The sequence below is a fragment of the Macaca fascicularis genome, chromosome 1 (assembly GCF_037993035.2).
Source record: "Macaca fascicularis isolate 582-1 chromosome 1, T2T-MFA8v1.1".
NCBI lineage: Eukaryota > Metazoa > Chordata > Mammalia > Primates > Cercopithecidae > Macaca > Macaca fascicularis.
Genome location: NC_088375.1, coordinates 59,624,446 through 59,638,103, shown reverse-complemented (window position 1 = coordinate 59,638,103; position 13,658 = coordinate 59,624,446). Strand labels below are relative to the sequence as shown.

At 54.0% G+C, this 13,658-nt stretch overlaps 1 protein-coding gene across 8 annotated transcripts; it reads right to left on the bottom strand.

Moving 5' to 3' along the window:
• Positions 1–4,506: 4,506 nt before the first annotated feature.
• SHISA4 (shisa family member 4) lies at positions 4,507–8,137 on the bottom strand. 8 transcript variants are annotated; one of them, XR_012431303.1, is made up of 5 exons: positions 7,488–8,137; positions 7,186–7,357; positions 6,216–6,487; positions 5,239–5,406; positions 4,507–5,007 (listed from the first exon to the last, which is right to left on the bottom strand). XR_012431303.1 is itself a non-coding variant. In XM_074032598.1 (5 exons), exons 1-5 carry the CDS (start codon positions 7,726–7,728, stop codon positions 4,961–4,963), a joined length of 762 nt encoding a protein of 253 aa, XP_073888699.1. In that variant the 5' UTR covers positions 7,729–8,137; the 3' UTR covers positions 4,507–4,960. The 8 variants fall into 8 exon arrangements, 2 of the variants coding, with proteins under 2 accessions (XP_073888699.1, XP_005540469.1); XR_012431305.1 differs by having other exon boundaries at positions 6,377–6,487; XR_012431307.1 differs by having other exon boundaries at positions 7,747–8,137.
• Between the last annotated feature and the right edge of the window lie 5,521 nt (positions 8,138–13,658).

The window sequence follows — 13,658 nt, the reverse complement described above, 5'->3', positions numbered from 1 at the left end:
CGTTTCTGCTGGGCCATGCACCCACTGCTGCCCACCTGCCCCACCAGCACTGGCAGTCACCCATCTATCCAGCTTCCTTTCCTAAAACTTAGGGGGGAACATCCAGAAAGGCTCTATTCTTGTCTGGTGCCCGTACGGTACAGGGACAAAAAAAACAGGTTTAAAGACAGCAAATGACTTGTCCAAGTTGATGAATCCGGATTTGAACCCAAGTCTCCTACCTTTGGGTTCATCTAGCAACCTGGATGAAGCCACGGTCTGACCTCCACAGTCTCTGCCTGCAGCCCCCACTGTCATATCGTCCACTCTGCCCCCCCACCCTCCATCACTTCCTGGGGAATCACATTCCTTAGCTCCTACCCACAAGGAAGGGAGGCTTCACCTCTCAGCTCTCCTGGCCCGCAGGGCCCAGCTGTTGCACCCCAAGCTTCTTGCCTCCTGGCCCTATCCAGATGGGAAAAGTGTATTTCCCTCCACCTTCCCTGGGCCACCCCAAGGGATGCCAGCACTGGGACCTAGGCCCTGGTGCTGGCTGTGGGTGGGATGGTAGGCACCAGCAGCTGCCAAGGCGCTGGCCTCACTTGTCCTCACAGAAGCTCAACCTGCAGGTGAGCAAGGGGCTCTAGGCCTGGGCACTGTAGCACACATACGGCACTCTTTAAGAAACATGAGATCTGGATGTAGGTCACCCATGAGCTTCTGGACCATCAAGTCGGGACTGCCATGTGCTGCCCCCTACTCTGCACCCTGCATGGCCAGGCTGGGGCCCCTGACTTCTGAGTTTGGCCTGACTAGGGCTTGTGTCGCTGTGGTGCTGGGCTAGGCTGCTGGCCTAAGAGTGGCCAATAGAGTGTGGCCCCCCTCAGCACCCTTCCCTCAGCACCTCCCACTCGTCCTGCCTATGCCCCTCCTGCCTCTCCCTCCCTCTTTCCTCCAGTCCTCTAGGGCCCTTCCCTTACTTGCCCCTCCCTCCTTTACTCCTTGCCTGAAGTGCCGCCCTTCTGTTCACCTAGGGGGAAGGAGGGAGGCCCTTCTCCCCTCCCTCAAGGTGTCTCTCCTTTGTTGCCAACCTTTCCCCCCTGCCCATTGTATTTCCATGTGTCCCTGCCCTAGCTCCTTCCCTGCACCTGACCCCTCCCATCCCCCTGTGAGATCCGCTTCCTCCTGAGCAGGCCCAGCCTGGCAAGATTCCTGCCCTAAGAATGCACTTGTCTTGCTTTTGTCTAAAAATGCCCCTCTTCTCCACCTATGCCTTCCAGACCGCCCCTTGCGGGATTCACCATTCCCTCCCAGCCTGGCAGGACTCGACTGACGCCACTGTCAGCCCCACTGCACCCCCCTGTGCCTGCTGGGTGCTGGGCACTAGCTAGATGCTTTAGGTTGCTTCAGCTGATCCTTCAACTCTGTGAGGTGGATACCAGTATTCTATTTTGCAGATAGAGTTTGGCCCAGAGAGGTTAACTAATATATCCATGATCACACAGCTAATAAAAGGCAGAGCTCAGGTCTTTTTTGTTTGTTGGTTTTGTTTTGAGCCCAGGTCTTCAGGCCATAGAACTGCTTCTCATTAACAGCTCTCCTTCCTTCCCTCACTGAAATAAGGCTGTGACGGTGCTGCAGGAAAGCACTGGATGCTCACCTGAACCCAAACAACCTACCTCCAAATCTTAAGGCTCCAACACCTTAAAAAGGTGTCACCTTAGGAAGCCCTTTCTACCAAACTTCAAACATGATTTAGCCAGAGAGGTCCTGAGGTCCCCCAATCCTTGAGGGACACTGCCCCTCCCACCCTCACTTCTGCCTGCCCTTATGGGGTCCCTGATTGGCTTTCAGGGGTGCTAGTTGAGGAACAAGGTGATCTGGAGGGGCAACTACAGCTTTGTACTCCCCTGGCCCCGCTGGGCTCCCCTTGTTTCCCAGATGATGAGTCAGATGAGGTGGGGTCAGAGGAGACTGCAGTGCTTTGGGAAGAGATGCAGGGCTGATTGCCTCCATTTAAAGAACTCTAGGATATGTGAGAGACCTCGTTACTGCTCAGAGCACGTGACAGTCCTACTTTGTTGCAGTTTTCTCCTTTTGTTCGAATTCTCTTCAGTGTTTTGCGGAGTGAATTGACTGGAAATGGGGCAACCCCACTCTTCCAGTCTCAGTTATGGCTGGGGTAAACCTGCCTCCTATCCCAGACTACAAAGCATTTTTTCATTGACACCAGGTTGTTGATTCAAGGATAATTAATTCTGACTGGCATCACCTTGCATACATTTCACATCATTTCTCAGAGAAACTCAAAAACCTTAATATATCGATCTCTTCCAGCTCTCAGCTTCAGGAGAGAGGAGACTGGACTCCAAACCTCAGAGGACTTGGAGACCCTCTTTCCTAAATTGTGAAGCCAGGGACTCCAGGGCTCCAGCCCCCACCTCTTGTCCCCACCCTCAAAGAGAAAGTGGATTTGTACCTGTGGCCTCAGCCCTGTCTCTACCAGCATCAGCAGCCCCTCCCTGTCTGGGTCTGATCCAGGGGCAGACACATGGGCCCCATGGATATTTCACTGGGAAGGGGAAAGCTGTGAATCTAGGGGCAGGGCTCTGCCAGGGGAATTTCTGACCCTGGCCCCAAAACCCTGGCTCAGGAGTTCTTGCCTTCCAGGCTGCATGACAAGGGATAATCCTCAAGATTATGTGGGTGGCAGAAAGCCACCCCAGAAGTGCTGGGGGAAGGGTGCTGAGGGGGGCCACACTCTCTTGGCCACTCTTAGGCCAGCAGCCTAGCCTAGCACCACAGCAACACAGGCCCTAGTCAGGCCAAACTCAGACATCGGGGGCCCCAGCCTGGTCATGCAGGGTACAGAGTAGGGGGCAGCACCCTGCATGGGGGCATGGTCAGCACAATGGCCCTACCCAGAACCCAGCTGGGCTGCAGGAGCCCAGAGGTCTGAGGGGGCAGGGCAGGAGAGCAGAGCCTGAGGCTGCTGTGGGGCTGGAGTACCTGTGCATGGGGAGAAAAGGAGGGCTGGGCTTAGAGGATACTTGGATAAGGGGCTTGGGGAGGGGAGGGGCTCCTCACTGGTGGGGCTTTGCCAAGCTGAGCTTACACTTTTCCCACTTGAATTAAAAACAATAAAACTTCCTTCCCTGGATCTGTCACCAGACAAGTCCTGAGAGCACAAGGACCATGACCCCAGGGAACAAGGAGATGGAAGACAGCCAGGCAGCTCCAGAGGTGGGAGGCTCTTCTAGGCAGTATTTGTGGGAGGAGAGGGAGAAAAGGTCACATCCCCCACTGCGTGGCTCAGCGGGGGTCACAGACATGGGCCTGGGGACTGGGATCCAAGCAGCTGACAGAAGCACCTTGCACCAGGTTCTTGGGTCACCCAGTGTCTCTACCTGGCTCCTAGTCCTAGGACCTCTAATCAGGGAGGAAAGGACAGGACTAACAGTTTAATGTACATAATATTTCACCCTCCTGACAGCCATGGGGTATTATACCCATTCGATTTATTTATTTATTTAGAGACAGATCCTGGTTCTGTCGCCCAGGCTGGAGTGCAGTGGCACAATTTCAGCTCACTGTAACCTCCGCCTCCTGGGTTCAAGTGATTCTTCTGCCTCAGACTCCCGAGTAGCTGGGATTACAGGTGCCTGCCACAATGCTTGGCTAATTTTTTTTTTTTTTTTTTGAGACAGAGTTTTGCTCTGTCGCCCAGGCTGGAGTGCAGTGGCCGGATCTCAGCTCACTGCAAGCTCCGCCTCCCGGGTTTACGCCATTCTCCTGCCTCAGCCTCCCGAGCAGCTGGGACTACAGGCGCCCGCCACCTCACCCGGCTAGTTTTTGTATTTTTTAGTAGAGACGGGGTTTCACTGTGTTAGCCAGGATGGTCTCGATCTCCTGACCTCGTGATCCGCCCATCTCGGCCTCCCAAAGTGCTGGGATTACAGGCTTGAGCCACCGCGCCCGGCTTTTTTTTTAAATATTAGCAGAGACAGGGATTCACCCTACTGGCCAGGTTAGTCTTGAACTCCTGACTTCAGGTGATCTGCCCGCCTCGGCCTCTCAAAGTACTGAGATTACAGGCATGAACTACAGCGCCTGTCCTATCCCCATTCTATAGATGGGGACACTGAGGCTTGGAAACCTTGGGAGACATGGCCAAGGTCAGAAAGTGGTGGGGCCCAGAATGAACCTAAGGGTACCTGAATGAGAACTGCCTTTGTACAGTTAGCAGTGCCTCAGCTGCTGTAGAGCTGTTGATCCCTAGCAGGGAATATCTGTAGAGCAAACGAGCATCTCTTCAGAGCCATGGCGAAATTTACCTCATTGTCTTTAGGAAGCAGCCCAGGAATAGTCTGCCTTGGTCTGCGTGTGGATGGGGGGGAGGATGGTGCTGTGCTCCAGTGCTGGTGCTGGCCCTCCCCTACTTTTGGTATATGGAGTGGGCAACAGTCTGGGCCCAGCTGAAGGCGGTGTTACTGGAAAGTGTGGATGGGTCCAATGATGCGACTGATATGAGTTACGTCTTTACAGCTTTAATCCAGCAGGCCAGAGATCTGGCCAGTGGGGCAGCCAGAGAGGAGGGCTACTGCCAGCTGCTGATGGAACCTCCTCCCTGCCCCCACCCCAGCCCAGAGGGGACAAACAGTAGGGCCCCAGCCTTCCTGGCTGGGATCTTGGGAGCAGAGGGACTATTTGAAAACAGGCACTGTGACCCAGGCTGTCATCTCCCTCCCTTGCCCCCAGTAAAAATAATCCCAAGCCCTCCCCCCAACCCCTCATAGTTCTAGTTCAGCTCCTGTTCCACTTCCCTGAGGCTCTGTCCCCAGTAGGGCCCAGGGCTTGGCTTGGTCTGGGGCCTGGTGACTAGAGGACTCCTGCCCACCCCCAGGACCAGATGCAGGTACAGGATGAGGGCATCTCCCAAGGTTGGCATCACTGAAGGGGCAGCAGAGACATGGCTGGTTCCTCAGGCTCCCGGGTAAGAGGGCTGTGGTGGCATATAGGGAGGAGGAGCTGAAAGCCAAAGAGACAGGATGAGGGTGAGTGGTGGCATAGGTGGATGAAAAGTAACCCCCCTACCCCCAGGGCAGACAGGACCCATAGGAAAGAGTGGGCCTGGAGGTTTCGGGTTAGAGGTGAAGAAAGTCTGGGAGAGGCAATCTGAGAATGAGAGAGGCACAAGGAGGGTCGCAGGGCAAGGGGTGGGGGAAGGCAGCAGCAAGGGGCCCCAGATTGCTTACTTACCTGCAGGGTTGTAGACTGGGGGCCCAGCTGGGTAGAGTGGATATTGGGGAGCAGGACCACTAGGTGGGTACATGAAGCCAGGTTGTGGGGGTGCAGGGCCAGCTTTGGGGTCCTGGGGGTATGGGTATACTGGCTGCACTGGGATGCCTGTCATTGGAATCTCCTGGCCTAGGTGGGGGAGAAGGATCAGCATTCAGAGACCCATCTCCTATGGGAAGCCTCCTCCTCCTGCCCAGGAAACCAAGGTAAGCACCCTGGTGCTGGCCTCTGGCAAGCTCCAGGCTGGCCATCTTTTCCTCCCACACCCTGCTTGGCAGATTTAAGCAGGGAGCTGTGCACGTGGCCCCAGCTGGTCAATCTGTGTTTAGCAAGTTTGCTCCCCTCAGCAGGTTTCAGAGACCTTATGAACCAGGGAGCACAGCCCAGGGAATATCTCACTTGGGCAAGGATAGGACAGCTCCGGACTGGTATCCTGTAATCCAGCAGAGCTGCCACTAAGGGGGTCTTCTCCTAGCCCTTTCCGCCCACACTGATCTCCCATATGGCACCACCGTCCCCATGTCCATCAGGTTGTGGCATATGTGCATCACATGCCAACACTCAGGCACATATTCTGCCATCCACTGCAGCACACTCAATTAATGTTCATCACTACAGACCTGACCCCATGTACTAAGAGTCATGTGCACACATACACCCACTCACCCACTATTCTTGACAGACTGCACTCCTGTATACATTTGAATCTTCATGTGTATGCACAGAAATGCACACACAGTCTGATGTTCCATATACCCCTGGGCACATTCTAATAGTCAGGTGTTTACAAGCATTTTTCTGGGTTTTCATGCTGGCAGGTGTGTGTATACAGAAGTACGTACTACTACAGAATTTACCCAATCCATGAACTTTCCGCTGCCCATTATGGGACTTAGCCCAGCCCATATGAGGCTCATCTTGCCCAGTACTGGGTGTACCTTCAAATGGGCTCTGGAGTTGCTGGCGCCGGCGGTACAGGTAGCAACAGGAACAGAGGAAGCAGCAGATGGTGGTGGCAACCACAGCAACAAAGAGGATCACAGCTGAGGCGATGCCTGCTATGGTCTTGGGACTTTAGACAAAGAACAGGTCCTCTCACCTTCCAACACTCACAGGAGGGAGTCCTCATTATGCTGGCTCCAACTCCTGGCCAGCAGGGGGGCCACGGCATGCTGAGATTTGGGGTTCCTTGTGGGGCTCTGCCCAGTCCCTGTGAAGGAGATCTTAGAGGACCTCCACTTCCCAGAAGGCTATGCTGCCTGGCTGGCTAGTGTGAAGCATATGGGGATTTGCAGTGCGCCCCCAACCATTGCTTTTATATCTACAACTTAAATGATTTGACATACAGCATAACACTGAAAGGAGCCTTATAAATAATCTAGAGCCATTTTTTCCAAACCCCACTTCAATCAGAAGTCTCTGTATCTATTTTATATATGATATATTTTAAAAAGTTTGACAACCACTAATCTGGCAAGCAATGACCCATAGAAGGCAAGTGTCTTCTCCAAGATCACACAGCTAGTAAGAAGTGGACCTGGGAATCAAACCCAAGTCTCCGCCTTTGTGCCAGAGCTTCTTCCACAAAGCCACACTGTCGTCCAGGTGTTAACCCTGAACCCTGCCTCCCCAGGACCTAGCAGGACCAAAGGGAGGGCTCCAGAAAGAACCTGGAAACCCCTGGCCCGGCCAAAGCCTATGAAGGTAACTAACATGCCTTTTCTGGAACTCCCAGGCACCAGCACCTAAGCACCTAGCTCTGCCGCCAAGCTGGAGTCCTGGTGACTCCATTCAGCTAAGAATGTGGAGGTCGAAATGGAGAGGAGGCAGGAGTCCGGGAGGGAGGAAGGGGAGGCCTCTGGAGAAAAGGATGGAGGAGGGGGTGAGAGTGGGGACGCAGGAACCCACCTGAAGGCCAGGCAGTGCTTCTGCTGCCTCTCGGTGATGAGCAAGGTCAGGTCCCTGCAGCAGTACCGATGGTAGCAGGTCCCGCAGCAGAAGGTGAAGAACTCGCAGTTAAACCCCGGATGCCAGGAGCCATTCCGGTCCAAGTACCATAGGCAGTCCTCGCCGGCCAGCGCTGCGGGCAGGGGTTGGGGGTGCCCAGTGGCCACCAGGCCAGTTCATCCCCGGCCGCCCTCGGCCCCACTGCCCCGGTGGTCCCCAGCCTGCTGGCTCCCGAACACTGAGGGTTGCCCCTTGTCTCCAACCTGAGGGTCTCAGCTCCGGAGCTCCAGAGGCCTCTGCCTGAAGCTGACCCTGCACCCCGGGGTCAGCCTCCCATGGTCCAGCATCCTGGCGCTCCCTCTTCCCGCTTCTTGAGGATCCAGCAACACCCAAGGCTCCCGTGGCAGCCTTGGATAAGCCTCGACCCCAAGCCCCTCGGATCGGCCCCTCCCCTTCCTCCGCCCCCATCCCACCCCATCCCACCCCATCCCACCCCGGCCGCATCACTCCCCATCCCCTTACCCAGGGGAGCCCCCAGCATCAACAGAGCGATTGCAGTGAGCGGCGCGGCCCGGCGGAGCCCCGCGGGTGGCATGGTGGGGGCTGGGCGCGGCCGGGGTCGGGCCTCCCAGAGAAGGGACCGCAGGACCAAGCCGGCTAGCTGGAGCTGCGGCGGGGCCCAGCCCGCGGCCAGGCTGGGGCTCCTCTTCCGCCTCCTCTGGGGGTGGGACTAAGCGCCCCGCCCGCGCTAATCCAGCCGGCGCGGCTCCGCGCAGCGCCCAGGAGTCCACCCACCAGCGACGCCCACCTAGCCTCTGGAGCTGGGTGCCCCTCATCCAGCAGAGCACTGCCCTGCTCCCCCTGTCCCCGGCTCCGCTGTGGTTCCTCCCGTCCGAGCCAACATGGGCACCGCGGGCAGTTGGGCACTGCGGCCAGGGAAGTCTGGCTGTGTCCTGGACCCGCCCCCGGCCTGGGCCCAATCAGTATGCTGGACTCCAGAAGCCCTGATCCTGGTGCCACCTCCGAATGCCCAGACACATGGGCCAACCCTGGAGGGGCAGGGCTGGACCTTCCCTTGTTGGGGACCTCCTCTGCCGCGTCCAGCCTGGGACATCCTGTGGGGGGCTGAGAGGGAAAGAGGCTGGATGTCACCCCGCCCCCATTCCCAGAACACAAGCACTCATTGAGAGGCATTCAGAGTGGCTTTGTCCCCAGCGGTGCCCACAGGCCTGGACCCTGCCAGCTGCACTGGCTCCCTACGATGGACCCTTCCCCCTTCAAGTGGACAGAGCTGTCATGCACAAGCCCATGGCTTCACTAGCAGGGAAGGCAGGCTGCTGGGGCCACCCGGGGCCCATCCAGTTATACACTCTTCACAGAGCAAGCCGGTACTGCAATAGCCACCGGAGCATAGGGAGGTCAACAGTTAATTTCAGGTGGGCAACAGTTAATTCCAGGTGGAGACAGCGTTTTAGGGTGGGAGAGGTCAATCAGTCTTCGCAGGTTTATACTGAGTGCCAGTGACTATGCCCCATGGTACATGAGGTACCCTCCGAGGAACTGCAAATTAAGCCAGGGAGATCATCAAAAGCCTACCTTAATCCCCTGCCATGTACACCCTTTACACGCACGTCCAGGCTTCCACATCTACCTCACTGGAATCTTTCCACAACTCTATTAACTAAGCAAGGTTGGTCGGTGTTATCAATCCCATTTCACAGACAGAGAAACTAGGACTCATGGAGGTTAAAGAACTTGTTCAAGGTAATACAGCCAGTAAATGGCAGAGGCATCAGGAAGACCCAAATCTAAATCAGGGTTGATCCCCAGCCACAACAGCAGACTGTGCAGACAGCGAGTATTTCTTGTGTTCTGGAGTGACAGAATCAGGGCAGGTCCATGGAAGGCCCAGTAGAATCTTAGTAGGTTAGGGAAGAACAGCTGGAAGAGGAGCTATCCCATCCTGGGTCCCTGTGGGTGCTGGCACACCTACCCAAGAGAGCTGGAATAGGAGAGGATAGGCTCCTGCCCCAGAAAGTTGCTGGTAGCCTGATGGGCAAGAGTATGTCCTCACGCAGGACACAGTCATAAATGCAGCAGCAGGGACAGAGAGATGCCTCTGAATCCAGCACCACCTACTCAGTGTGCTCATTGCCATCCATCTCCTCTTTCCTACACTAAAAGCTCCATGACTGCAGGGACCACGTGGCTGTGTTCACTGTTGCCATCCAGCCCTAGCCATTGGTGCTGTCATTGTTGGAATCATCCTCAGATGAAGGGGTGTTTTTCCTGCCCAGGGCTGACTCTCCCATGTGTACCCTTGACCCCTGCTGATCTGTCTCTTCATTATCCCATCTCTTTAGTGTCTTTAGCTTCTCCTACCTTACCAGCTTCTTTTCCCTAGGAAAAGGAAATCTCAAGTCTTTCCTATTTAAAACAAACCAAACCAAACCACATCCTTCTTGAAACTCATGCCTCTCTAGCTACTTTCCTGCTTTTCTGCTTTTTTCTCCAACTAGCCCTCCTCAAAGCATATACCCCTAGATGACACTTCCAGCTTGCAATGACACCTAGCACACACCAACATCATCAGTGTTTTCCTAATTGCAAAATTCTAGTAATATATTTCAGTTCATGGGATGGGAGGTGACTAGGCTAGGACAGAGAGTGAAGAGAAGGGCCTGTGGGCCAACCAGAGGGGAGAACTGGCTGCACTGGGAGAACTTGCACTTCTTACCTTGACAAGGGATGCTGGAACTTGGAGATGGAGAGCTGGGACTAGCTTATGTCACCATAATGAACCTGAGTCCTGAAAGAGTCCATAGGGTTGGCCGGGAGTGAGGAGGGGCTTGGGTGGGAGGACTGGGGGCCCTGGAAGAGGCTGTCTAAATCTTCAGACCTGGAGGGGCTTCACTACACCTTCTCTCGGTAAGGGCAGGCAGGAATACCCTCACCAAGCTGGTCTCTTAATCCCCAGCAAGGGAAAGAAACACTTTCCTGGAAAAGAGGAGGCAGAGCAATCTGTGATCAGATGAGACAAAACATAGACTTTATCAGTAGGAGGTTCTCCTCAGGTTGTCTGGAATATGATGGTAATGATACCAGCAGCAGCAAACATTGCCAGCGAGCTCATCCCATTGTACAGATGAGGAAACTGAAGTTGGAAGAACTTCAGTTCCCCCAGCTCACACTGCTGGGATTTGCAGCTGGACTTCATAGCTTCAAAGCCCCAGCCCTTCAGCTTCACCACCTGCTTCTCTTTAAACAAGTCTAAAGGGCCGGGCGCGGTGGCTCACGCCTGTAATCCCAACACTTTGGGAGGCTGAGGCGGGTGGATCACCTGAGGTCGGGAGTTCGAGACCAGCTTGACCAACATGGAGAAACCCCATCTCTACTAAAAATACAAAATTAGCCGGGCGTGGTGGCACATGCCTGTGATCCTAGCTGCCTGGGAGGCTGAGGCAGGAGAATCACTTGAACCCAGGAGGCTTGAACCCGGAAATGCGCCACTGCGTTCCAGCCTAGGCAACAAGAGTGAAACTCTGTCTCAAACAAAACAAACAAACAAAAAACAAGTCTAAAATGCTCAGCGCTATGCCTGGCATAAAGAGCATGTACTCAGGGAAACTCTTGATGCCCAGCCCTTATCTCTAGCAGGCCTCTGCATGTGGTGAGAAGGTAGCCAGGGATATCTGGAGTGGGGAAGGGCAGGAGGAGGGGAAGGGCTGGGACCCTGCCTGTGACCGGTAGGAGTGCTCTGTTGAGTCACCTCACTCCTGGACTGAATGACCAGCCTAGGGCTCCTCCCAACCCCTTCCATGCTCCTCTTTCTATCAGAGCAGACTGACACAGGCATTCCTGAGGCCTTTCCTACTTTCCCGTGCCATGAGCCCTGGAGGCTGTATCCCACCCTGGTCCTGCCCTGCTTCTGCTATCTGGCTGTGGAGGTTCCTGCCTCCACTTTTGTCTGGCCAGTGGTTTGAGTTGAGCCATTCCAAGATAAGGGAAACTCCATTCCTTTCCTAATTACTGCCTCTGATCAATCAGTGCTCTCCCGGAATGCTGTTACTCTGTCCTCTTTTCCTCCCTGCCTCTGGCAGCCCAACTCCTGCAGACAGGTAATTATACATTCCCCCCCTCCATAGGACCCCCGAGTTCCTTCCTCTGATTTAATGTCAGACCCTTCCTGGAGTCTTGGACACATGAATTCTCCTTGCAGTCCACGGCTAGGGAGAGTAAGGCCTAGGAGAGCACCAGGTCTTGGCCAAGGTCTCATGGCTTAGTTGGGGAACCAGGTCTTTTGGTTCCCACTGCCCCGGAATAAACAAACATCTCCCTTAAATCAGAACGCTTTTCCTGGCGTCTAGCTTTAATCTTTCTTGCTGTAAATGAAAGACTGTCTCCTGTGTTTGTCCTCTTGGTGGGAGGGATTTGCAAGTGGAGGGTGGGTGAAGGACAGTGAGGATCAGCCTCACTGCTGCCAAGCTACTGGTAAGAAGGAGCACTCTTCCATGTAACAAAGCTGCACAAGTACCTTATAAGTTTATATACACATGAAGCACTCTTCTCCAGAAGGATTTTTTACCAATGCCTTTGTAGGATTGCCTCTCCCAGAATGCCAGGCTTCTGCTTGTTTGTAGAGTGCCCAGGACAGCCTGGGCTTCAGGAAAGAAGGGGGTGTAGCCAGGCTGGCTTGGATGGCAGCTGTGAGCAGTCCCCTACCCAGGCACACTCTGGGTGGCTGTGGGAGCGGCAGCAGTCCCAGGCAGCCAAGGCCTGGCCTCAGGAGCCCAGCCTAGCCAGTGGGGCAGATGGGGAGGGCCAGGTTATCTTTAAATGGCACCTTACTCAGCCTGCCACTCTGCCAGCTGGGCAGGATGGGGGTAGACAAGTGTTATTTTGGGATCTGAGGGCAAGGGAGGAGGAAAGCTCTGTTTATAGCTCTCTCCTTTCTGTCCCTACTCTCTCTCCTGGGGAGGATTTGGGGCCATGGGCCTCAGCCCTCCAGCTGACCCTTTCCAACCCAAGGTTTCTGTTTTCAGCCTAGCTGTTAGCCATCTGCACAGATGGGAGTGTTCAATCTACAGAGGCACAGGGTTTCTCCGAAAGGCCAACTCTGTAAAGGCAGGTTTAGGAGGTGAGAACTGCATTAGACTTGGGATTAGACTAGTAATAGGTAACATTAACACTTACTATGAGGCAGCACTACGAAGTGCTTTGTATTAGTATATTAACTTTAGTTAATCCTCACAATCACCCCATGAAACAGATACTAGTATTATACTTGTTCTGTGGATTAGGAAATGGAGACATAATTTAAGTAGCTTGTCCAAAGTCATCCAACAGGCAAGTGGCAAAGCCAGGGTTCAAATCCAGGCAGTCTAGCTCCGGAGCCCATGCTGTGAACCACTAACTAGATATGAGTCCTGCTCTGCCACTTACTGGTTCTGCAAACTTGAAGGAACCACGCCTCCTCTGGTCTTGGCTTCCTCTTTTGGAAATGGACTACTGTTCGGTTCAACCCATTAGAATCACCAAGTTAGAACTGGCGGAGACACTCTGATCCATTGTGTCTCTCTCCCTGTTCAAGGGAAAAAGAACTTACTCAAGGTCACACAACAGGGCACTGGCACTAGTTTCTGTGCTGTTGCTGTGAACCTCCCTGTGGCAGGGATGAGTCAAGGGAGCTTACGAGGGATATTAGTTATGAATCTGCAATCACAAAATCAGGTGTGGAAGAAATACATTTATTTTCTTTTAACCAAAATAGATGAGAATGAGTCTCTATCCTGCTACCTGGTTTGTTATTTTGGTTTGTTCCCCTCTTCAGAATCACAAAAAGGTCCTGGGGTCTCACACAGTGCAAAACATTGAGGTGAGCCCTCTAAGTCTTGGTCTGCACAGGTTCTGCTCATACATGCTCTTAAGCTTGCAATTTCAGAAGTGTTGGTCTGTGTACTGCAGGCACAAGAGACCTTCCCAGGGAGCCTTGGTGACCAGGGCCCAGCATCCCTGGGGACTCCATGCAGCCTTTTCCCTAGGAAGTTCTATCATCTCCAGGTGCTCTGCCACAATCAGGGCAGGATCCTCACCACTCATAGGCCCCATGGACCTTTTTGTCCCCTACTTATCTTTTGGAAAACTACCCGCCCTTTTACTCTCCCCTTCTTCCTCCGGGACCCTGGCCTAATCGCAGTTCACTAGAGCTTTCACTATAGGGTCCAGAAGCAGGGCTATTCTCATGCAGTCCTGCTGTCCACCCTACAAAAGCAACTAAGGCAAGGAAATGCAAATAATTAAAGTATGTTCTTGGACTAAGTTGGGTGTGTGGGGGGGTAGTGGGAAATCTAGTGAAAGCAAATTAATACACCGATAGTTTATAAGGTCACACAGCTAACCACAGAAAAACTGCTTAGTAGGTAGAAGACAAGAGC